At 40.6% G+C, this 27,297-nt stretch overlaps 1 protein-coding gene across 1 annotated transcript in view; it reads left to right on the forward strand.

Annotated features, from left to right (window-relative positions):
• LOC121299508 (metabotropic glutamate receptor 4-like) overlaps positions 1-27,297 on the forward strand; it is a 105,094-nt gene that overhangs the window by 49,727 nt on the left and 28,070 nt on the right. Inside the window, exons 3-5 of the mRNA XM_041227259.1 lie at positions 15,215-15,350; positions 17,146-17,300; positions 17,823-17,963. Coding sequence (XP_041083193.1) covers positions 15,215-15,350; positions 17,146-17,300; positions 17,823-17,963 — 432 coding nt within the window. The remainder of the gene's footprint in view (positions 1-15,214; positions 15,351-17,145; positions 17,301-17,822; positions 17,964-27,297) is intronic.

A 27,297-nucleotide genomic window follows, 5' to 3' on the forward strand; every position in this document is an offset into this window, starting at 1 on the left:
ACTCATTAGCTAAGAGGAATTTTCTCTTGCTCTGCAAGCAATCTGACAGGTTACAGCAATCATTGCATTTCTATTGTTGGGAATGCAGGGCTGCAAGCTCCAGATGCAATGTGGAAAGTATTCCCAGGGATCTCATACTCTTTACTAAATGCTATCGAAGGCTGGGGGTAGGGGGATATTGGTGAGTTACTGGCAGCCATTAACCCGGTGTCTGGGTGCACACAGCAACGGGGTGCCCAAGGAAACTTACATATGGGAGCCACACGCACATCACATTACTGAAATGCTGTAACATAAACCCCAGTCTCATTTGAAGCCAAGCAGAGTGAAGTCATTCTGAAATACTGTGAGGGTTAGACTTACACTGAAAAAACAAGTAAGTTGACCAGCTGAGTACCCCACTGGGTTCTGTTAGTTAATGAATCAGGAGGAAGTTGGGCATTAGCTAGTGGGAATGAAATTCTTTGGGTGGGTTATCGCCATTATAGACCAGCATATCGCCATTATAGACCAGCATATCGCTATTATTGCAAGAGTATAGCTTGAGTAAGGGCGTCCTACATACACATTCAATTACTGAGGAAGGACTGCACTTTTTAGTTTCCCAAATGAGCATTAATGCCACATTGGGGGATTCTACACGCGCAATCAATGGTATGCATACAGTGCTATTGTAATTGTCTAAGGCAGGATTGTATGCGATATATTCATATATATCTGTATGGCTGTTTGTAGGTAATACACTTTGTACCGCGATTTAGTCTGACTCAAGTAAAACACTCCTCGTTTCAGAATACCAGGATAAGAGCATTGAACTGCCAATCTACGTTATCCTGGTTTAATAATTCAATAGACAGAATCGATTTGAAGCTGCAATCTCAACAGGCTTTACCATTGAAAATATATGATTTTATAGGATGTATAATGTGTAGAATACTGACGTGAGTTTGTTTCCATTCATTTCATTTCAGCAGTTTAGCAATGGTGCATCCTGCTGCTGCTTGGTCAGGATTCCTGGCACTTCCACTAATTGCTCTTATTCCTGAAGTGAAAGTCCTTGTCAAGTTTTCCAAAGCCCGTTCCTCCTCTCGTTGGTGGTCCTGACGTGACGAGTGTCACAACCATCTCCCTTTTGACAATTTAGTTCCTCTACACAGCTTATGCCAGGAAAGTCCTAAACTGACAGCTGAGCAACTCACCCATGGCGTGAGTGAGTTTTTAAGCTTTGGAAAGTGGTGTTCCGCTACAGGAACTCTAGCCAAGACAAAGTGTTGGACTACAGAATCATCTATAGGAATGCAACTCATCCAGACATCAACAGAAAGTAAGGGATCACTGTTTTCCAAAGCTTGGTTGGCGGTCCAATTTGTTGCCAGAATTTCTAACAAAGAATCCAATGCACTTGATTAATTATTGCATTGCGCTGCTAGTTCTACTACAGTACTACAAGGCTAATGATAAATGATACAGTATACCCAGGGTAAGAATAGGTTATCAGTAGGTAATTAATTTATTTCAATATTGATACATTCCCCAACAACAGTATTAAACCCATAATTTAACGTTGGTACATCGTGAATCGTGTGGCTTATACAATTATCTTTTTTTTTTATTATTAGAACGAATAAAGCTTGCAGTGTCTCAACACAAAGTTTGTTGCTGTCGTTTTGTAAGTAATTCAGTATTCAGGTGCAGAGTGGGCTTCATCAGGCCCCCCTTTCCTTTCCCTGGCCAATGAAGTCCTGTTAAAAATGAACTTTTAAACAGGGTGTTATTTATTCATCGCACTGTCTGTCATGCGGAATAACAAATCGTTGCTGGTTCAGCCTGTAATTTCTGATGCCCTTAACCCTTAATGATTCCTTTCCGCATCAGTCTGCTCTCTCAGTCATGGCAGTGACTTCCATCTTTGCATGGGAAACTCTGTCCGATGTGCTTCCCAGTCGCCAGATCCTGCAATCTGAACACCAAAGAGCAGCGTCATCTTAAATAGGTCTGCAGGCAGGGCTCTCCTCCGCTGCTTGAAAGCAAATGCAGTGTCAGGCTAAAGAGATTAAGAGAATGTGAGAATTTGTTAAACCACTCTTGGGTCCTAAATGTTTGATAAGTCCAGGAATTACAAGAGCTGCTGATGCTAATTCCTAGAAGGGGAGAAGGGAAAGAGTTAAGTGCTACTGCCAAGTATTAAGACTAGGGGGTGTGCTGACACTTTTTTCTGAGCAATTGCCTTTAAGAAATATTTGTCAGCAGGTATTAAATAAATCGAAACACACCTATTTATAAATTTGTTAACACGAAAAACCTTTACGACTGAATATCAGTCAATGGCAATTAACGTAGGCATTGAGGGGTACTAAGATGGGTCAGTCACAGCGCAAAATATGTTAATGAGGAGAGCTGCAAGATACTCATTTAAATATTTGTTGAATCCTCTTAGTGAGATCTCTGGCATTGCGAGAGTCGGGCTGCATTGTTTCAAATAAATAGTAGGAGTTGAGTTGTGGTTTGCTGCGGCAGAGGGTGCCTGAAGGATAGCATCTATACGCCACTCTTGCGTGATGCTGTGTTTTTCAAGCCAAGGCAAGTGTTTTTGATACATGGCTACTACATTTGGGATTAGTAACTGTGAATCACAAACCACCTGCACAGTAATAGAATAGGTGTCTTTCCTATTCCTATACAGATGCTCAGAATGAACTGGAGGGGTTAGCGGCACACGTGTGCAGTCTTGCTCTCAACACGTTGGGGAAACCAGAAATGTCATAGAAATAATTTTCAAGGTTTGTAACTATAACCCGCTTTTAGGGAAATAAAGGTATACATTGAGCACAACTGGCAACACATGAGAAAAAGGGACTGGGAAATGCCACAGTCCCTGAAAGCACTTTGAAGCAAGATAATCCAAAGCGGGCAATAGTTTGACCACTGCAGGGCTTCTCTGGGTGTGAGGCTTCAGGTCATCTTTTAAATCAGACAGCAGCTCAAGAATAATGTGGCTGCCGAAACTGAACCTGTGCTTAATTTGGATTTAGTTTAAATAGAAGAGGGTAATGCGGGTTTGAAATACCCTCTTCTCTTCACATCCTACAAATCGCTCATTCTTGCTGAAGGCAATGTCTCACTCTTGCTACAATGACAGCTTCCATGATTAGGGGATAGGGTTTTTCATATGCCTTTTGTAGGTTTGCTATTTAAGACTGTTTAAAACATGCTTTCAGAAGTCAAAAAATGGATGCAACTGTAAGAGTCACAATTGCTGGCAGCTTAGTACATCTTTAGTACATCTCATTATAATATTTGAGAACCCTCATTTGCATATCCACCACATTTTTGCAAATGTATGCAGGAACGCCCATAATTACATATTCATCTACTAAGGTTGAACCACAAAGAAAAACCGCTGTCACAAAGCAGTCCCTAAAAGGTTGCTAACAGGGCATTGCAATTGTTTAGTACATTTCACCCTAGACTTCCGACTCGTTTGCAACTGGTTTGCGACAGACGCAACACTTTTCAGGTTTTCTGTACTACGTGAACAGGATCTATAGGATATATTTAGACAGAATGTTTGTGAAAGTGAGACCAGATCTGGAAGATCTATCTGCTGCTGAATCAATACAGTCAAGTTTCACAAATTGTGTGTGACTTTTTGTTATGGCGCAAGCTTAACCATAGAGTCTTGCAGTGCAGTCCCCAGGCGAAGTTTTTCCTACAGCGCTATTAGAGCCTACAGAATTAATGCAACCTTCCTTTGTTTCGTTTGTGGATAAATAAAGTCAAGTTCTTTTACATTTCATTCTACTGCATTCTATTGCATGAACCTTGCTATATAAAGAAAGCAATGCATTTCCAGGGGCTTCGTTCCGAAGGAAATGGAACCTAGATCTCACTGATTTCCATAAAAAAAGAAGGAATTTTCTGTGTATGACTCCAGAATCAATTATCAGCTACCGGCAGGGAGCTGAGGATTTGAGTAATCAGCAGTTAAAATCACAAAGAGGGCCAGGAGCAAACTGTGTTTGTATTAGCAGGGAGGCAAAGCTGTCTGCAATGTATTGTGCTGCTGCTGCTGGTTGAGAAGCGTTTGGAAATACAATCGGCTAGGCTGCCATTACCCAAACTCTGAATCCATTTGTGTTGGCTGCACTGTACAAAAAGCAGGGTTATAAATTTTTAATTTTTTTTGTAGTGTTTGTATACTCTGTACCTGAGAGCATTTCATGGCACTTAAGAGGTGTAACTGGTGTCATTTTAAAAGCCATTTCCTACTTTTCAATAGCTTTAATAGCATTTCACTTCTACCCTGATCACTGCGCAGAGATCAATATCAGATATCTAGCAGCAGTCTCGGTGGCAGCACTGCACCCCTCCACTTTGCATATTCAGCCATCGTGTACGTGAATGATCCAGTGCTGGGCTGACACTCGGAACATGCTTTAATGAGAGCTCCTATCCACTCGCCCACACCACAGTAACTCAGTGTCAGTGCTGTGATCCAGCACGCATGGCACAGCATGCCCACAGTGATGTTTTCTCTGATCGCCTGGAGCATGTTCCAGACATAGGGAACCTGTCATTCCCACTTGGAGTCCCACTGCTCTGATAGTGGGACAACTGAGGAAAACTGACTGGCACTACACGCACGCACACACACACACACACTGACACACACACACACCGACACACTGAACACCACACACACACACACACACACACACACACACACACACACACACACACACACACACACACACACACACACACACACACACACACACACACCTACAGAGCAACATTAACATTTATATACATGTCTGCCTCTTTACCAGCGAGCAGGTTTTTTATGGAAGCAGCCAGCCTGTGTCTGCTCACAGCGGTCAGACTGTGTCAGCTCGTCATGGTTCGTTATGTCACAGCAGGGCAGCTCGGGAGGAGTGTATCAGCGTTTCAGCTCAGATTCTTTTCATCCGCTCAGCGGTGAGGGCCTTAAATAGCTTAGAGTCCCCCTTTAATGTGGCATGAAGGATCTTTATGAAGTGTGTCCAGACCTGGCCTTCAGAGGGCAGATATACATATTCAATAAGGTCTTTCCATTCTAGATTTCACTCCAATTGGAGTCGACTGGTTAAAATACAGAACACCGTAGACACTACCCATGATGAAAGGGATGCTTCATACCTTCTGCATTTTATTTGAATGTAATATCTGATTTCTTTCTTGTTTAATATCATAATACGCATGTTTTGTATAATCTGTCTGTTGCTGTTTCTGTTCAGATTTGTTTATTTTTTATTTTTTTACCATGATTACTTGCGAATGTTTTACTTCAACCACTGGGGTCTGCTTCTGAAAAGACTCCCAACAGCTAAATCTTACAAACGACCACTAGGTGGCACAACTGCAATGTCTGCTTCTTCTGCGACTGTGGCAACTGTTGCTTCATAATCTACCACTGCTGCAGCGGGAATGTAATGACTGCTAATGTGGTCTGGTTTCTGCCGAGGTTACGTTTTCTTATCAGCACAAGTGTGTTTGGTATAATGTCCTATTAAATTTCACACATTGATTACATATTTTTGTAATCATGTTTTTTTTTACTTGACATTTTAATTAAATAAATCATTATTTAATACAGTTTCACCCAATATGACTTTATGACGACTGCATGCAGCACTTCTCAAATCTTGTTTAAGAAGGTGAAAATGTAAATTACTTTACAGGTGTTTTAGTTTTGCAAAATTAGCTGAGGTGTCGTACTTTTAACATCTAGCCCCATATTTCCTAATAGGCAATCATGTTCGGATTCTTGTCATCTACTTTAAAACTTTACAGATTTGTATTTATTAATTCATGTTTAGTTTGCTTTTTAATGTCCTTATGTCTATAACATCATGTGAACTTTCGGAATGCAGCAATTAATAACTGGTCAATTCTGTGCTTTTTGTAGATGACACAGTAAATGAGCGCAAAACTATCAAAAAAGGCCTAGTTTTTATTTTTAACTAAAATGCAGGGGCAAAGCAGAATGATTTTGAAAGGGCAGATAAATCTAAGGATCTGAGGGATTTAGATGTGGAAATTATCAATACAGGCAGTGGTTACTAATTATACTGATTGTCAAGCATTACCTTGGTGGTTGACCTTGTCTGTACTCTTTCCCTCGCTATGCAGAGAATTGCTGTAACAGACAGGGTTCTGTTGCTTGATTAACAGTTGGTTTCACAGACCCTGATTAGCACCAATCTTGTGTCTCGTTTCCAAGCACCACTCAGCCTGGAATTGAAAACCCTGCTGCCCCTGGTGCTGCGTTTCCATGTTCGTTTAGCCGACCCCCATTGGCAGCCAATCTGAGCTGCCCTTGGTTTTCTCGGACCCTTTCCCAAAGCGGATAGACAGACGTAATGTTTAAAATGTGTTTCTTTCAAAACTCCACAATGGCAGTGCACAACAGGTAAGATTGATGGGATTATTTTGTTAGCGCTGATCTCTTTAAGTGTCCTGGTATGCACACACGTTATGCACCGTCTCTGTTATTCGCCACGGTATTTCAGCTTTAGGCAGATTTCAAGAGCTCATATTTTAGTTTTTCTACAACATCTGCTGTACATGGACCCCCCTCCCCCCCCAGCTGATCAACACCACCCCATGCTGTTATTGCCCCTGGGGGCAGCGCAAGGCTATGAGATCTCAGATTAGACATTGTAATTGTCTCTCCAACAGTCAAGTGCGTCTTTTTTTTGTTTGCATCTTACTTTCCTTGACACTGTTTACAATTCAAGGGCTTCTAACCAACTAGTTATGCAGCTAGAGAGAGAAAAAAAGTCTTGTTTTTTGCAAGCAAGGATTGCATAGAAATCCACTAAAATATATCTATTTTTAGCTATTATTATATATATATATATCTATATATATATATATATATATATATATATATATATATATATTATATAATATATATATATCGAGGAATATAATCGGGAGTATATATCTATATAGGTTTGTATCTTAATTGTTGCTGTAGAATGAAACGTACAGAATTACAAGGTTCTTTCATTACCAGTGCAGTCATTTTCAATAATTAAAGCAAAAACTGCTGTACTGGTTAATATGCTGTGCTCTACCCATATAGATAATACAGCATACAGTACAGTGTTCTTATAGCATACTTACTGTAGTATATATATTGATTTTATATGGCTAGGTTTGCGTCCAATGTTATGAAAATCAAATATCTAACTGTACAGAATGTTAGTGTAGCTCTGTCTGTATAAACAGCAGCATTTATGTTTGCCGCAGATCAGCTGAGTGTTTACCGTTTATGCATTCTGCCAGATTTACTGCAGTTAAATCATTAGACCAGCACCCTTTTAGGGACTGGAAAAGTCAAGGTGGCTGTCAGCCTGGCCTCTCCAAACCAATGTATTCACTGGATAGACGTGAAGGGTGATTGCGGTGCTGCTGATGAATCTCTCGGGACTCGGAGGCTGCAGTTCAGGGTGACTCTGGCGTGGGGATAGGGGATGGAAGGTGCTCTGGATAGTGTAGGTGTGTTTCTATAATGAGCACTTTGTTTCTTAACTTTCAGTAAAAAGGTCTGCGTTCTAGTTCTCCTGACCCCTACTCTTCACACTGTACCAGGAGACGTGGACCTGCCTCAGAGAAAGAGCCGCTGTTAAATTTAACAAGTGTGTTTTGTAATGAGTTGGTTCAAAGCCCAGCTTGAGTAATAAAACGGCAGCTATCTGGTTTAGGAGCCCTCTGATTTATGGCGTAGTTGGATTTTGCTGATTTGTAACTGCAGATATTTTTGTGCCATGGCATATGGGTTTCGGTGTGCCTGAACAGCATTTCTCTTTGAAACCAGGGGCTGCCTCAGTGTCATCCTGAAACCAGGCAGACTACATTGAAAAGCAGTGCAGGATTTTAAAAAAGCGTCTGATCCCAGTGGATCAGCCAAAAAATGGAACCAACTGCCGTAACACTGAAGTCATGATGTTTCAGGGCCATGATGACACTAAATGAAGGTAAGAGTTTGCAAGATGTGTAAACAAGTCTGAATTGATATTCAGCCATTCCTTAACAACAATGAGCCTCTAATTCCTTTTCTTACTAAATATCTTTGGCTCTCTGAATAGATAATCTGCTTCTCAGATGCATTTTAACGAGCTTGCCACCTCACAACGTTCCTATAGTTTTATCTTTGTCTGCAAGAATAGAGTAAGGTGATATATTCATGATTGTACAGTATACGCTTTGGAAATGCAAAACAAAGCCAGATTTATGAGCACACAAAAGAAGAGCACACACTCTTCAGAGACACCTGTCTCTCTGCTGGAGTTTCAAACAATATCTTTAGGGCTCTCAGTCTGATCCATGCTTTTCTTATTCGAAAGACAGGACCAGGAAGAAATATGAATAGTTAAAGAGTGGACTCCCTGTTAAAGGATTCAAATAGCTCATTAGAGTAAACCACTTGGAGCAGAGGTTGAATTGCAGTGGATCGCATTGGGAACCCAGGTCCGGAACACTTTTGTCTGACGGCGAGAACTATTCAGTTTACAAATGATGAAAGAATGAAAAATAATAGTAATATATATTTTTTTTGGTTGCAAAAAATAATTCTATATGCATATGCAACATGCGACATCTCTCTTGACAACAACAGTGTCGCCGCTCCTGTTCCACTGCTATTGCTCAGACCTAAAGGTTATGTTAAAACTCAACTAGGCAAAGGTGGGCATGCAGCTGCTGACGCCAGCAATAAGAAACAAAACCCACAAGTAGATGAGAACTTGAAGCATGTGTGGAAGCTGCTGTAAATCCAGGTCAGTACATTAGGTCTAAAACCTATTGCACTTCCTTAGTACACTTTGATATAATGTAAAGGGGCCCTCTGAATCTGGAGAACAGGAGAACACTTCGTGAATGAACCAAATGCTTCTCAGCACACTATTTGCCCCTATTAAGAGGTATAATTTATTAAGACAGAATTAGATAGTTTTTATTACTATACATGTTTCCTTCTGTTTTAAACTATCATTCAGTTATGCCCCCTTTGTCCTGTTCTGAAGCTGTGACTTGGATTAGCCTTATCCAGACCATTTAGGACTTTCTAAAGTTCAATTAAATCTCCACTTAGTTTTTTTTATAAGAGGTTGCATTATTCTATTATAGACACTGGCAGGTGTGTGCTATAATATAATTTTTTTAGTGCCTAAAACTGGGACATAGTATTCCAGGTGGGGTCAAAGTAGAGCATTATAAAAGTGATAAGGGAATGGAGGATAACCAGTTAGGTTGAGCTGAACAATCTCATTCCACACACAGGGATCTACAGGTGAGGTACAGAGATGGCAGTTAATAAAAAAAGAACAAAAACAGCATATAAGCATTGATTTTTCTTTGTCAGTGGTACTGTACAGTCGATACAGCCACAAAGAAAATATAATTAAGTTTCAGAACTGCTCTTTCCCTCTTGGAAAAAAGAATACAGTAAAAATGTATATTATACACCAGTACATATTCTCCAGTGCTGTCACCATGCTAATAATGGGAACTCAGCACTCTGCACTCAAGCTATTCCAGCACTGTCATTACACCAAAATAAAGAGCACTGGAATGCAGCTTTTGAGCGATATCATGTTGCACCTCAACCACCGCTGAGCCAAAAATCCATTCCCAGGTTTCCCCCCATGCATTTAAAATAATACCATGATGAGCTCTGTCGTGCTGTCAGTACAGATCTTTAAAAACACCTTTAAAGAGCAGTGTACAGCTCTGGAGTTTAGCGAGAGAGAGAGAGAGAGAGAGAGAGAGAGAGAGAGAGAGAGAGAGAGAGAGAGAGGAAGGGGAGTCATCGCACTCCCGTCCCCTATCGTCGTGCGACTGCCGAGGACACAGCAAGTCGGTGTGCTGGAATGGGGAGCAGGAGAAGGCAGGCGCTTCACAAGCCGTGTAGGTCACTCACAGGTCTGCTGTCTGCTCCTCACACATGTCCGTATAAAAACAAAGACTAAACCCTGTCTCTTTTCCAGTCCCACCACAGTTCCACAGATCCATCAGATTCAAAACTACATATGTAATCTTAATGACCCCCATTGCTTAAATGGTTTTTCTTCTTTTTCTTTTTTGCTTTTTATGCAGTGGGGGGGAACAAAAAACACATTACAAACCTAAACTTAATGCGCCTCCTCACGTACAGGAACATATTACACAATATTTAAGTAATTGCATTCTAAGAGGCAGGCATTAGCAACGAACATAGTGGAGTTTAAAAGCACAGGATGCTTAATGGACCCAGTAGTACGGCCATTATTGAGTGACAGAGCTCCTGGGGTGGCAGGCAGCTCATAACCCATCTCAAACCTGCTGTATAATGTTCTTTTATTTGAGCTGGTTTTATCTGGACTGCAAAAAAACAAAACAAAACAAAACAAAAAAAAAGAAACAGATTCAAAGCAAGACTGAAAACTTATTTGTTGTTATGTTGTTTTTTGCTGACAGGAACTGCTCTTAATTACCTCTTATTTGAAGTCTCCCATTGTGTAGCAATTAAAGCTATCCAAATTTTTTGGTGTGACTCAACGATACACACCTGGGCTTAATTAGACCCACCCACTAATATCCAGACTTTTCAACGTACTCTCGAGCATTAAATACGTTTCCATTCTGTGGATAAAAATGACTCACTCTTCCTGGTGCGTAATGCATGTGGTCAGGAAATCAGTCTGAGCAGTGCTGGTATCCAGCGCACAGCAAGTTTACTCACTCTGGTACAATCCAGCTCTTCTCTTACATGTTCTTTCCTTCTCAGTCCTCTAAGTTTCCGTTTTGCGGGTGGATTTTCACAATGCATCCTGACACGTTAAGCAAATGTTACAAATGTTAATGTCCTGTCATAATACAAAACAATGCTAATGCGTACTAATTCTACACAAAAAAATTGGAAACATCTTTAAGCAAGTTGCAAAATGTATTGGGGCGATTTTGATGTGATTTTCCCATAGGGGAAACCTGTCCAGTATATGATGCTTACTTATCATATTGAGCCATTGGAGATCCCGTTGCCACGAACAGTTTTAGTTCCACTGTGCATTATGATTGACTGTATATGAGCAAGATGCTTCATACCGTGCCACTTCAGATTTAAGAGGAAATGGAATGCAGCATATGAAGGTAATTGAGATGTTGGAAAAGCAAGTCTACTGAACACACAAAAGCACAGATTATTTAACAGAAGTGCTAAATCCCCCTCAAGATAAATGAAGAAAACCCTCAGAGCAGCTTCTGCTTGATAACAGTGTCTCCTCTCCCTGTAGTAGTGTGTTAGTCTTTCTCTAATGCAGTATAAATATTTTAGAGAACAGATGTCATGCAATGAATCCACACACTGCTGTTTGTTTTATCCAGCATTAATAACACGTTTTTTAAACTTGTGCATTATTGCACTAATAGCACAAACACTTTCAGATTAGAGAGAAAACATATCCGTGAGCAGTGTTCAGATTCAAAACCTGTCTGTGCACAATGAGAAAAAAAAGGTGTAGCTGTGAGTCATCAAATGGCAAGATATTAATGAGTTGATCATTGCGGTTTAACTGTTTCGGACTCCTTTTTAAACTGGTGCTCATACATGACCCTTGCTTTAATACATATGGGATATGATTTATGCAAATATTGCACCACGTCCTAATGTGGGAGTAGAGTAAAATTAGCATGCTAGTACAACAGCAGGCTGGTGCGACCAGGCATTCTGCAAGTAGGCTTGTCTGCATTCAAGCTCTTCACCTTAATGGCAGCGGTCAGGATCCATGATGGCACTGCAATGTAGGCTACTAGTCCAGTGTGTATTGATTTATGCTGTTGTGGTACCATTGGTAGTGATATATTCAAAATAACTAAATCTGACCACCATTGTACAGTCTCACGCACCTTTGTGCACAAGCTGCCCTGGTGCTGACATTGTTAAATCACTGAATTGTCATTGCGGTGCCGTCCCATTCCCATCTGTTAAGGTTTGTCATTAACTAGCAAACATTTCAGCCCATACATAATACATATAATACAGCTGTAAGGGAATACTATGGTATAAATGTATTAGTCTCTTACTGGAAGGATTTCATTGTGTTTATTGTACATGCTGCAAAATACAACAAAATACCAGAACGGCCATGAAACCCAGTTCAGCACAAGCCAAAAGCAGCAAAGAACAGTACAGTAAATGTCATTAAAACTGCATTGATTAATTCTGTTTTCTTTTATGCATTATAAGCATAATTATTAAAAAAGGAAAACAACCACATTCCTGACCTATACTTCCTGGCAGCACCGCAAGTCACCCACAAGTCACAAGAAAGAAATCACTTACCTCCCTTATGATGAACTCGGAGAGCAATTAATTATTCATTTTTCTGAATACTGCTTCGCCAGGGAAATCATTGACAGATGTCACAGCTTGTTATAAGGAGTGTAGTGAAAAGGGAGTTCAAGCAACATACAAATCACTCCACATACAGGACCTGGTTTCATGAAATTCTCAGCTCAGGATACCATGTGTGAAGATGCTGTCCGATTATTTTTCCTGTGTGAAATCAACAGAAGACAGGAGAAATCATTTTTCTATGCCACTGTAAATCTATGTGCTGTAGTTAAATGGAATATCACTTTTTTGCTCCATTTGTTGATTTGATATAGTAGTTATATACAGCTGCAGTGCAGGGGCACTGCCCAGTATTGCCTGTCGAGATACAAACACAAAGATAATACAAATGGACTCGTCGGGATATTAGTTCATAACCTTGGTGCTGGTTCCTACACTGTCCTATTTAAGACTCATGTACATTTGACTCTTGTTTTTAAGAACAGCCAAAGAGAGATTGAACTATTTTATAAAAAAATTAAACCAAAAAAAAAAAAACCTGTTTCTGCTGTTTGTGCTGAATGCACATAGATAGACAGCTGTAGTTTTAGAACTTCCTAAATAAACCCTGCGGTGATACAGTGTGAGACAATGTCAGATGACACTGTGTTCAATTGGTTTCAGATTGATACACTAATCTATTTTTCCCTCAACTCTTGTGAATAAAGCAGTGCACAGCAACTCGACGCTGCTCGGCTCAAAGATCGGTACCTGAGCCACCAACCTTTCTTCAGTTCTTTATAAGACACGACACAGAGCTGTTTCAGACCATGGAGCTGCCTGCTAGCACCCAGCATGGGCCTACAAGAGAGCTGTCAGCCTTTATTATGTTGTATCTCTTTTATAAGCCTCGTCTCTATCAGAAACTATGAGTGCCAACTATACAAAAAATAAAAATGTCCCTTGACCTCCAATTACTAGAGATCCCAGCTCAAGCAAGAAATCCTTGACTGCATATTTTATAATGAACACGTTTCCTCCTGGAGACAGTCTGTCAGGAGAATTTATAAATATAAATTTCAAATATGCTGTATATCGTTTGGACGGTTGACTTGTTTTACACAATGTGATTGGTTCTTCTTTTCAGTGGCGATACACACTATAGCCCCCATTAGGGCTGTGATACTTCGGTCCACACACACACAAACGATGTTATAATAACCATTGCACACACAGAAAAGCCATGACAGCGTATTTTCTAGATAAGTGTTTTTCTAAAGGTGCACAAGTACCATTAACATGATGAATTACCAACGTGAATGAAAGGGTAAATAAATGGCAACTTCCTGGTTTCCTATTACTTCCTGTGTTGACCTCTCTGTTCAAGGTCCAGCAGAGAGAGACCAGACCATGGAGTTGACCATCAGCACAAGGACCGATATGGTAACAGGAAGCAGAGTGCAGATCTTGAAGAACGCGGGCAAATAATTGTTAACGTTTGGAATCGCTAGAATCTGAACCTTCAGCATCTAAGGACCAGTCGCTCAGTGGTTAATGAATGAATAACTGTCTCCACAGCAGGCCAATGAGCGATCATGAAAATGAATGACAAGTTCAGCCCCCTCATGAGTCAGGAGAAAAAAAATGATGTTCCTTTGAAACACATTCTCAGAAAAAGTCAAATAACGTATAACGCAATTTCCTTAACCAACTGAGCCTAACAGAAACTATATAAAAAACAAGGTGACCGGTGAGGAGGGCAGAGACGTCCATCCTACAAACAGGCAAATTTTTTTTTTTTTTTTTTGGTTAAAACGCTTCTAACTTATTGACTGCCCCATAAACTGTATTGATGGTCCCATCAATGTTTTAGCTTCGCTGCCTGTGGCCAGCTCACTGCAGAGAATGTATTATACTGAGGCTTTGCAAATCTGTGAAATACTGCCCTGCTGCATTTTGAAATCATGGATTTGGAGTCGAAAAAAAGGTGGGTGGTAGGATGGTTTAAGAACGGTGAACTCATAAAACAACTTCAGACCACTATGATTTCTATGGCCATAGGGTTGCCTAACAGAGAAGATACATCCTATAATAACCGTATCCTGAAGAAGTAATAGCTGTGTCATTAACTCACCAGCAATTATAATCCAGTGGATTAGGCATAGCTATTGTACACTGGCGCTGTGGTACTGTATTACTAGTGTGTATTCTTTAATGACAAACGTTTCAACAAGCAGTCTGATTCAGTGCACACACATCCCTCTTAATAGGACCATTAGAGTCACATTGATCAATCCACAATATCAATCTTAATCAATCCAAATACTCATTTCAGCATTGAAGATATTGTGACTTCAATAATGTATTAATTTTATTTTAGTGTGTTTGTTAATATCATTCTGATACCATTTGATATGTAAATGATTTCACTTTATACATTGGTAGCTGCCCTCTATTTTAATGTAACACTGTACAGTCATTGTAATTCCACATGTGGTCAAACGTACATTGCAAATATACCTCCACAGGCAATTTGAAATACAGTGTAATGTATGTAAAAAAAGGTGTTAGCAATTTCTATTTTGTACATTAAAACGTTTGGAACTACATCAGCTGTGTATTATCTGTGCAATTATATGTAGTTTAGAGAAGTGTACTTTTCCTTTCCCAGTCCTGAAGACAAGCTGCAATTAGTCAATGAGATGTTGTTAAAAGCTTTCTAACTGTGAATGAGAATGTGCGTTTCTCTTTTGTGCTGTTGTTAAGATGCTTGCATGTGGTCACCAGTTCCTGCCCTGCCTCCACCCTGTTGCACAGGCTCTGTCTGACTCTCTCTGCTTTCTCTCTCTTCCCCAGGGGGTGTGTGCATCTTCACATCTGTGAAGATCCCGCGGGAGCCCAAAGCTGGAGAGTTCGACAAAGTCATCAAACGGCTGCTGGAGAACTCCAACGCCAGGGTCGTTATCATGTTCGCAAACGAGGACGACATCAGGTGAGACGGGCGTCTCCCTACTGCACATACATACGGCACTTTTTTTTTTTAGGTGAAGTTGAAAGTCCTCCACTTCAATGAGCACAAAACAAAACTCACAACAATTTACAAAATCCAGTAAAAGACAATAATCTGTAGCAGCACATTCAGAGAATCTACTGAACAATTCGGATTTGAACTGTCAGAATGATGTAAAAGGAATCGGACAACCTTTTTGAGCCAATTTTCTGTTTCAATTGCATTCTGAATGCCTGTTAGGTTGTTGTTATTACTCCAGTAATAAAATAGCAGATCATTTTCCATTCTCATTGCTATGACATTATTACTGTTGTGTTGCGAGTACCAGTATGAAATAAGGGCTCTATTTGACTTCCATCTGCTTCAGCTTGACAGTGGAGAGCATTTTCAGTTTAAGACTGATGTAATTAGGAATAAACGAATTATAGTCTAACATTTCAAAAAATGGACCAGCAGTATAAACATGTGCAGAGGCCTGTACTCCCATTGGTGGGGGGGACTGGTTAGTTTTTAAAGCTTCACACATGTATGAAGGAATTAAACATGAAAGCACATCTGCAAGGCTTCGGCTGACTCAGGCTGACCCTGTTAGGCTCACAGAGAGTTAGCTTCTCATCCTAGATAACCTGACTTGTGTAAGATCTGGCGAATCCTTGCACAGTTCAGTGACATGCTTTTTATAATAAGACTACTGTAGACCTGCAACAAATTGGTCCTCTACTTTCTGTGAAAGATAACAAATCCCATTGGGCTGCATGTACTTTTACAGCAGTTCTGTACATCATATGCTTGGGGACCAGTATGCAAATGCTAGCTATTCCCTGTACAGCACAATTGATATTGCAAATTACCATAGCAATCCTGTTGGTGAAAATGTTGGAGCTTTTAAAGAACTGGCCTTCTTGTGTTTTGAAAAGTGTTTAACTTCCAGAAAAAAAAGCTATTTGCTGAACCCTTGCTGACTTGACATCTTAGTAACCTGCCAATTATGTTATTAAATATAATAAGCAATGCTAGAACATTCAGGGATGAAGCACAAAAGGCTGACTGAGCTGAACCGACAATGTGAAGCAGCTGAAAAATAAGGAAAACAAAAAACCCTCCTCCTACTATTGCTCTCCCACTCTTCATTCTAGAACTTGTAACTCTCTTCTTATCTACTGACAAGGGACCAGAGCACAATGTTTGTTTTACAATCACTTTCAGTTTTCTATTACAACCAGCCCCAGCTTGTTAGGAAAGCTTATTCCATTTCACCCTGTTTCTAAACACTTCATATCGGAGTCTTTAGCTTTTTAAGCAAGGCAGTGACCGCTCGCATGGCCCGTGGATAAAGGAGAGTCAGCACTCCTCACTCCTGTTCAGAATTCTGTGCTGTTCAGAATTTCACATTCCAGTCTAGACCATTGGCACAAAGGACAATGCTGCTCACAAGATTCAATTAGGCGTAACTCAGCTGCAGCCATTTGCTAATGAGCTCAATTACCTTAGAGGCATCGTCTACTTGTAAATTCAACAACAGAGAATAACAGCTGTAGGATTTTTCTTGGCGCTCGTGAATTTAGTGCTGACGCACAGTGTGGACAGGCTTCAAGAGTGTTTCTCCACTGTCTGTGTGCACACCTCAATCCTGACTTAAACATCTTGTGCAAGCAAAGGTGGAGAATTGTGTTTAACTGTATGGTGGTTTTGTATTATGGATGAATAAGTTAAGATAAGCAACCTGTAGCGATGAGCCGGTTTGAGGGCTGGGGGCTTCCTGTTCTTGTGTTCTCAGGCGGGTCCTGGATGCAGCCAAGAAAGCCAACCAGACAGGTCACTTCCTGTGGGTGGGGTCTGACAGCTGGGGCGCCAAGATCTCCCCAGTGTTGCACCAGGAAGTGGTGGCAGAGGGCGCTATCACCATCCTGCCCAAGAGGATGACTGTCAGAGGTAAGGCCACGCTTGGGCACCTTGGTGCTGTTTGTTTTATTTTAATAAGATTTAGTTAAACCTGATGAGGCAAATGTTTCTTTTGAGTAGTGGAAATGAGTCATTGTCTATGGCCTAGATATTCAATTTTTATTTTATTAAGTCCTGTTAAAAACTGACCTTAATTCATGTTGAAAAAAGCTAGTTTAAGCCTAAGAGTAAAAAACTAAACATGAAAGGTGTACATAATTAAAGAAAATGTGACCTTACTAAATCATTGATAGCATCACTATTATAGCACAGTGGAACATAATGCATCTTTGTGTACAATATGTGCAAAGTAGCATTAGGGGCTCTTCACATACTGAATCTCAGTATGCCTCTCTCGCTAAAATATTTATAAATGCTGTCATTTAGAAATATCAAACAGTAGTCCTTTGCCTGTGCATCATTTTTACAGAAAAAAAGAGCAATTATGACAGTATAAAGCTCATCTAAAGCACCACCACTTCTAGACACATATTACCTGGTTGATCTCTCCAGGTTTTGACCGGTATTTTTCCAGCCGTACTCTGGACAACAACAGGAGAAACATCTGGTTTGCAGAGTTCTGGGAGAACAATTTCCATTGCAAACTCAGCCGACACGCACTGAAAAAGGGCTCCAGCATCAAGAAGTGCACAAGTAAGTGTCTTTGGGGCAGTGGGCAGAAATATCAGGAAGCTGGGTTTCTCTTTTAGTGTTATCTTGCGCAGATGTATTCAGCTGCTCACTTCACTAGAACCGGATTCTTCTGCAAAGGCAGTTCAAAGCTCTCGTCTCTTATTGGGGTGCTTCAGCTTCCCCCGAGCCCCCTGGTATTTCGTAACCACATAATACATATATCTTTTAAAGAGCAGTACTGTGTTCTGATTTCATGCAGGCTACTTCAGTAATAATAATAATAATAATAATAATAATAATAATAATAATAATAATAATAAATAATATCTTTATATTGCATCTTTCATAGTGGATCACCATCACAGAGATAGGCTGTGAACTGCTCATTATATGCAGAGTCACATACAATAGGACATTGATTTAACATCTCATCCACTGGATGGAGCACAGGAAGTTAAGTAACTTTCTCAAGGTCACACAATGAGTCAGTCAGTGCCAGAGGTGTGATTTGAACTGGGGATACTTCTGGTTACAAGTCCCGGACTTTAACTACTGGACTACCCAGCCTTCTGATGTATTGTGGTTTTTTACACTAGCTCTTAAAATAAAACATGATAGGAAAACCAATGACTCATTTCAACAAAAGTTCGTCTACCTTGTGATTAATTATGCTAATATCAAGGCATTAATTAAGGAAGATCATTTCCTGGAACTTGTATCTAACAAAGTAATCAGATGTTAATTACAAAAGCACTTCCATAAAACCCTGTTTTAATAATTAAGCCTTACATATTCCATCAGTTATGATCATTATTTTCTATCAGCAGGTAGTCTTTGGTGAACAGAAAGCGAGTTCAGTATAGAACACATGGTGCAGGTCAGAGAGAAGAGCACAGGGTCCAATATGCAGCACACCAGGGTCTTTGAAGCAGTCAGTGTACAATATTCATACTTCTTGAAGCAAAACTATAAATAGATTTATGATTCTCAACTGATGCAATTAGCAAACAAAGACTGTCAGTACTATGTAGGATGTGCAAACTTTTTAAAAGAGCAGAATTCAATCCTAGTACCCTATAGATCAGAGTCTAGTTCCCTATCCATTGGCAAACAAATCAGATGTCAGTATTAGCAACGGTGCAGGACAGTGGTTTTATGTGCCAGCCCCAGTAACGGATTGGCACTGATGCACACAAGCTTGTAATGGTCCTGTGTTGCTGGCGTGCGTAGTATAGTATTGGGTAGTGTCAGATATTCACAATCTGTTCAGGTTTACGCCTATGTGCCATCAGACCCTTTGGTTTTTCAAAAAATGTGGTCATTCAATAAAAAGATTTCAGCAGCTGTATGCAGAGTCACCATGAGGAAAATCAATATGCAAAGCTTGTACTGGGTCCTAGCGAGTTACAATGGCTGAAGCTTGCTCAGATTCCTATGACTGGTGCTAATGCTAATTGTCTTGCTGCTGAAAGGAATACACTGTTTCTCCATTAGTCGTCACTAGGTTTACTCTAGAGGGAAATTGCAGCTGTTCACAGTGCCTCTGCAAATTGAAACTGCAGAGCTGGGCACTTTTTAAAATAATAGAATATTATCTCAGAGATTAAAAACGAATTCCCTAGGAGCAATATTAAACAATGGCTTAAACTCCCATCTCCTTCATCAGCTTGGCTTTCTGAAATCTTTTTGTTACCTAACAAAATGAACTAAGTGTGTTGAAATACAACTGAAACAGGCCAAATAGTGGGATGCCAGCACTGTTTGATAAAGTACTGGAGGCGCATTGTGAAGCAATTCAATGCAAACTAACAGAACCACACAATGGAGGCTATTTTGATGAGCTCAACTAAGGGCGCACAATTACGTTCCTCATGGTCCAGAGCCCCATGGGTTTTTGTTCCACCGGCATCCTAAAATACTGAAATAAGACTTCCAGGTCTTAATCCATTATTATTGAATGGTGTCTACAAAACCTGGAGGATTGGGACGTTTAGGATGAGACTTTTAGGATGCACCCCTGATAAAGCATATAGTGATCTTAATACTGGTGACTCCAAATGTACACAGCATGTATACAGCGGTACACATTTTATGCAATTTTTATTGTGTGTGATGATGACGATAACGATGATGATGATGATGATGATGATGACGATGATGATGATGATGATGATGATGATGATGATGATGATGATGATGATGATGATGATGATGATGATGATGATGATGATGATGATGATGATGATGATGATGATGATGATGATGATGATGATGATGATGATGATAACGATGATGATGACGATGATGATGATGATGACGATCAGTTGTGCATTATTGAAGGCCTAAACCAGCTGTCAGTTTGTCATCATCATCATCATCATCATCATCATCATCATCATCATCATCATCATCATCATCATCGTCATCATCATCATCATCATCATCATCATCATCATCATCATCATCATCATCATCATCATCATCATTATCATCGTTATCGTCATCATCATCATCATCATCATCATCATCATCATCATCATCATCATCATCATCATCATCATCATCATCATCATCATCATCATCATCATCATCATCATCATCATCATCATCATCATCATCATCATCATCATCATCATCATCATCATCATCATCATCATCATCATTTCCTCCCATCATGACCACAGAACCTGCCCAACAGGCCATGTCTGCATGGCTGCACAACCTCCATCAACTGCACTTGAGATCTGCAGGACTACCTGTCATCATTATATCAAACCCATTAAATCATTGCCACCTCTGAGGTAAAAAAAATACCAGAGACTCCAAACAAAAGAGGGGTTGTTAAAAGTTTAAACTCTCTTTAGAATAATCCAATAAAAAACATTGGCAAAAAAACTACTATAGGTTTGACAACAAATTAATATTGTGCGTCTATTGCAGTAATATTGTATCCTGATTTATCTAACTCAATTTATGGTACTGACATTTGGTGTCCTGGGAAAGCATATTTAATTCCCAGGATGCGTTCCTCAAAACTGGGACGATCTACTGAAAAACAGGGACAAGTGGCAACCCTGAATACTGATCATAATGTTTTTAACACATTTCAAGTTAGTTAAAAAAAAGAGGAAAGTAGAATCACTTGCTGTTACTTGGGCTGTTTTTTCTTTACACAGGACGCATATTGTCTTACCTCTTATCAGCCCAACATCACCACAGGTTCTGCATCCTTTTTAACATGTGGTACATCTTGGCTATTACACCAATACACATTCAAGCACTTCAACAAAAGTAACTGAAAAATAATTAGCGACAAAACAGGAGGGCTGCTGATTGCAAAGAAGTGTAGCTTTCCTATTCCCAAGCTATATGAAAATAAAACAACTAAGTTTCTCTCTCCCTTCCTGACTGTTAGTGGACAAACCTAGAGAAAACTTGGAGACAGACAGTGGGATTAATTCCGGGACACTAGTGGAGCATGATTCCTGTAAAAAACAAAAAAAAAAAAAAGAAATAAATGAATTGAATGAAATATCAAAATGCCATCGCTCATTCTGATGGACACTGGATGAAATAGCAATGGTCTAATTCACTCAGGAAGTAAATTCTGTCTGCTAACAGTCTGGTAAAATTGCTGTCTGGTAATTTGTGCATGGGTGGTAATGGACAATTCCGGGCTGTCACAGTCTGTTCTAGTGGAGCTGACGGCTTTATGAGGGCAGCCGAGACGCCGCCACAAGTCTTGCTGCTCAGAGAACGGTTTGATTATTTCACTTGGCACAGAGGTAATTTTGCAATTTTCACGCTAATGAAAGTTGTAAAAGTAAGATGCACACCAGAACCACAGTTTTATTCAGGGTCCAGGAAGTCTTCATTCACATGAACACCAGGGTTTGCTCATGCAGTGGCAGCAAATACTATTCAGACTGTTATAAAGTTTCGATATTCATAGTTGCATGTTTTATAGTTCAATCGTGGAAACGATATAACTAAACTGATGTGAAAGATCACATTGTTCTAATTGGTTCTTACTCCCTCTCACTTATTTTTTACCTGGAATATCACGTTCCATTATCCAGCACCTCGGACAGCACCAAATAGAAACACACACACACACACACACACACACACATATATATATATATATATATATATATATATATATATATATATGTGTGTGTGTGTGTGTGTGTGTGTGTGTGTGTGTGTGTGTGTGTGTGTGTGTGTATATTGAAATGATCTGTGTGGAGTTTGCATGTTCTCCTCGTGTTCGCGTGGGTTTTCTCCTGGTTCTCCGGTTTCCTCCCACAGTCCAAAGACATGCTGTTCAGGTTGATTGGTCACTCTAAATTGCCCTGTGTGTGAGTGAATGAGTGTGTGTGTGTGGTGCCCTGCGATGGACTGGCGTCCCGTCCAGGGTGTAGTCCTGTCTTGCGCCCTGTGTCTGATGGGTTAGGCTCCGGCTCACCGCAACCCTGTAAAGGATTAAGCAGTTAATGATAATGGATGGATGGATGGATTTTCTGGTGTATTCTGTTGATTGCAAAGCTCTCTTTAGATTTATGCTACCAGGTCCACATCATAAAAAGAAACGTATCCGTATATGAATTATTTATTTACAGTACAGTATGCCATCAGTAATGCATTTAAGTGTTTGCATACATGTCGTGTGCTCCACTGTATTTAACATTATTACTGCAAGCCATGCAGTTCTGTTATAGTTCTTGCTGCATTTGGGGCATTTTCGACCCTTTATCTGACCCATACCTGACCTATTGATCTCTCTGACTGGGAGGCTTGAGAACGAGAGAGAGAGAGAGAGAGAGAGAGAGAGAGAGAGAGAGAGAGAGAGAGAGAGAGATGGACAGAACTCTGCCCATGGAGGGAGTGTGGGGAAGCAGAGAGACAGAGGCATCTAGTTTATTGGTGAATGAATGAGACTTGCAATTGATATTGATTAATGGAGAGAGAAGCCAACAGGGGTCAGTGTTTGATTTATTGGGGGAGGGCCCCAGCCGTCTAATTTCATTCAGGAGAGAATGCAGAACGCAGAAATCCATTGGGAACATCAGCTCTAGGAGCAGCTACACACACACTGAACACAGGGTCCACATTTAAACTAACTGCTCCCCATCTACACACACACTGAACACAGGGTCCGTATTTAAACTGCCTGCTCCCCATCTACACACACACTGAACACAGGGTCCGTATTTAAACCCGCTCCAATAAGAATCAATGGAAAAGGCATCCTATGTTAGTATGTGTTTTTGTAAGCATACCTGTAGACTGCAGCAACAGCATGTTAAGAGGCACAGACTTTGAGAATTTTTTTTTTATTTATGCTCCCATAGAAGATAAAGCCAGTTTTATGAGACGCTTCTGCACAGTAGGTCTGATTTCTACAGGGGCATGTATTTATTGGCTTGTTTTTCTTTGCAGTCCCTCTCCTGGGAGGAATTCCTCTGTCTGTAAACATCCCTCTAGGGAGCTCTAGAAGAAGAAAACATCACTGAAATCCTCTAACCAATTACCTTTGACTGATTTACAGATAAATCCACACTAGAATAAAACAATTGCACATGAGTTTGATCTCTTGCAAACATTTTCAGTTGCTACAAGTAACTGAAATGTAAAAACAGAAGACTTGTGCATGGCTAATAAACAAATATACATTGCTTATGAAATAGAAACACAGCAGGGATGGAAATAAGACTCCCATCTCATAGTGGTATGAGCCATTCCTGGTTTTACTGTGAGCTTATTAAAGCACACCTGAGCCTGTTACATATATGGCTAATCAAGCTTGTAGTAAAATCTGGAATGGGTGAAACTGCTATGCACTAGGAGTCTTATTTCCATCCCTGCACATACTATATTTTATTGTACTGGTAACAGACTAGGTGAGACACGTATGCCACCTAGAAGAAAGTGGGGCCGACTTGCTTCACACTCCAGTACCGCACAGTTATTTCGCTAACTTCTCCGTCATTAAGACCTGCCTGAGCTTAGCTTTATCTGAAAGAGAAATGAGACGCCTGTTTACACAGGTGTGCTTCGAAGCTGTCCTGGATTACACAGGAGAACGGGCAGAGCAGATTCTATTTTATCTGCAATTCCTGTCGTCTGGGATGAGCTTTATTAATAGTGAACAGAGCTGTCTGACAGCTGTAATGAATTAGACTGAGGGAGGAGATAAGCTACAGTCTCTCTGGAGCAACACTGCGGAGCGCTGCAATGTATACCTGTTTTGTATACCAGTCGGACCAGGGGTATTGTGAAGCTCCAGCATAACGAGGCTGGTATAGCTTTTGGTCCTCAGTGACTTGCCTGTGGGGAGTACAGGGTGAGTCATGTGTGGGTGGTTTGAATCATATTGCCTGGGCTGGGGCGCTGAAGGGAGTTCTGCATTGGCATTTGTGCTGTGTTAGGGAGGATGATTGGATGTGGATAGTTCACCTCATCGTGCTTCAGTGACCCCACAGGCAGAGACTACACAAGGTGATCTCCAGGGCTCAGCAGCTTTGAAAAACCCATTGCTTACCTTCAGCAGCTAAACAGAGGTGACTGACTTGACAGTGGAAACGGAGGTTGTCTGTTGATCTTCAGTCCTGATCAATAAATGGGTTACAGCAGTGATGCAATGTTCGAATTGGACCTTTCCAGTCGTTAAAATATTTAGTCAGGGAGATCTTTCTAAAGAACTAGACAATGGAACATCAGGGAAATATGACTGTAAACTGCTGTGATGTGCTTTTAATACCCAATGATGTTAATAAGTTATTCACTGAGGTTTAACTACACACACACACACACACACACGCACACACACACACACACACACACTGTATGTATATATAACAAAAGCAATATACTACATAGAACTAGGGGATCTGAGCAAACAATAAACAAAGCTACAGCCTGCAAATTCAATGCAGTGAATTAGGTAATGTAAATTTAACAGAGCAGTCACCATTGGGATCACAAGAGCCAGCAAATTGAAAACGGAGAGCTGCAGTAAAGCTAATACAGCAGCAGTAAAGCTAAGACAGCACGACGCTGCTAGATTGAGTAATTCTGTATTCCTCCAGAGCTGATTTCAGACCTGCTTCTCTTTCCCCATAAAAATCAGGACGGATTTATCTTGCCTTTAAATCAGTTATTAAATCCGCAGACATACAGAGAAGGGCAGGCAGGGGGGTGAGGTCTATTGAGGCTGCGGACCCTCGGTATACGACACAAGGGTTTTCATTTTTACTGTTCAGCCCTGCATCACTTGAGCATGCTGTGTAATTTCCCTGCAATTCTCAGATACTACCAAACTGCGCACACATTGTGCCAACCCCAAAGAAAAATAGTAATAACACCCCAGACAGGGTGAAGGGGAAATGAGCAAACATGGTTATCTAATACATTAAATGCCACTTGAGATGCACAGGTAGAATCACACACACACACGCACACACACATGCACAAAAATACGCTCTGATGGACATGTCTGCTGAGAATATCACACGCTGAAATGGTCCCGTCAGCTTAAGGTGTTCCCAGGTGGCAATATGACCCTATCGGTTTGGGGTTGATTGTGGCTAAATGAATATGACTCTATCAGCTCTGGTTAAAGGTGAAGGTTATTCCATTTTAATTGTCTTCTATGGGCTCTACATCAGTGAGGTTATATTTCTTCTTGCGATCCTAACAAATGAACCTGTAGCCCTATGCTAGTGCTTATCAAGGTTCATATGGAAAACAACTGCAGTTAATGTAGCTTTAAACTGTTTTGCCGTCCTTAGGTCTGCAAAAAAAACCCACTACCATAAAAACTGCAATTGAGAGAGAGAGAGAAAACATATAATATATCGGATTTTTTATTATAAACCTGAACCTCTATATAGAAACAAATCTGTATAACTTTGCCGTGTCATTTATTAAAAATGGTCACGTCCTTTCTCAAGAGGTGACAGGTTGTCCTTTTTCATTTAATTGTCATCCGAGCCCCTCTGGGTGCCATGCGTCAGTTGCCTCCCCCCCCCGAACCCCTCCAGATCTCCTCTTTATCTCATCAAACCACCCGGCCCAAGCTGCTGCTGGGGTAGCAGAGTGTGCAGAGCTGTCAGCTCCAGATGTTTGATGTGGAGATGATCAGAGATTTGAAGAGAACACCTTCCCGGTGCTGCTCGGAAATCCAAGCGAGATTAATAAGGATTAATATCATTGCAAAGGCCAGGGAGCGTGGTTGCGTGAGAGTGTGTATTTTGTTGCCGTCGTTCCTTCAAACCCTCCTGGGCTGTCGATGGAATTTCACTTCATGGGTCTCCTGGGGTTACACTTGCAACCAGATTCATTATCCAACCAGTGGGACCTTTTCACATTGCTTTTACATGCTAATGTGACTTGGAATGTGAAAATTCCACTATGAATACAATAATTCCATCAGTCTTGGCTGCAGTGCACTTCCATCGCTATATTTGTCTGAAATGAGCAGTTTTGAAAGAAACCCGTTATAGGAAACGCGTTCATTTTAAATCATGATATCTGATAATACCCGAGGTTTCAGTTAGTCTTGTGCTTCAGAGGTCATTTCATCGTCTTCTTTCCATTAGTCAATCAACCAGCTGCTTCCTCTATTGACTGACATGCTGTGCAGCCAGCAGCTTGCTTTGACCTCTGAAAACGCTGACAAGGTAAAACGACAAAGTGGTGGTGAGACAAGACAAGACAACTGAGAGGCAAGAAAGATGAGAACTTTCTTTAAGACCGTTTTCAAAAATGAAAATGCATGCTTGGTTTTCATTAAGAATTCCAAACCCCCTTCTAGGGAAGGTAGAAATCTAAATAGTTGGGACAGGCCTACTGGAGAATATGCCCAGTGTAATGCGTTCATCATTTCTGTCAGATATACTAAGATAGGCCACTCTTGGTGGCTGGGTATTATTAATCTTCGTCTGTTGAGAGAGAGATGTCAAAAATACGTTTAAATATGTATGGGTCTTTGGGGGAGGGGGAATGCTGCACAATGTTTCAATTTTGATTTACGGAAAACATGCTTTCCCCTGCAAAAATTAAAGGGTTGAGGCTAAGATTTTTAACTCAACATGATTTGAAATCTTTCTGGCGCCGTTGTCATGTCATATCATTGACAGACAGTCACACCAGGAAACGCTGGCAGGGTGAATCATCTCGGAATGCAAAGCGTTCGGGCGCAAAAATAACAAAAGCAAAAACAGTAACAAAAAGTATTTTTGTGAGCCTAAAGCCTTTAAACCAACAAAGGGCGGGCGTAACAAAACAATGGCTACATTAAATAGGAACATGACATCCGCTCAGTAGAATAATATGTGCGACTGTAGAGAGA

The sequence above is a fragment of the Polyodon spathula genome, chromosome 25 (assembly GCF_017654505.1).
Source record: "Polyodon spathula isolate WHYD16114869_AA chromosome 25, ASM1765450v1, whole genome shotgun sequence".
In the NCBI taxonomy this organism is placed as follows: Eukaryota; Metazoa; Chordata; class Actinopteri; order Acipenseriformes; family Polyodontidae; genus Polyodon; species Polyodon spathula.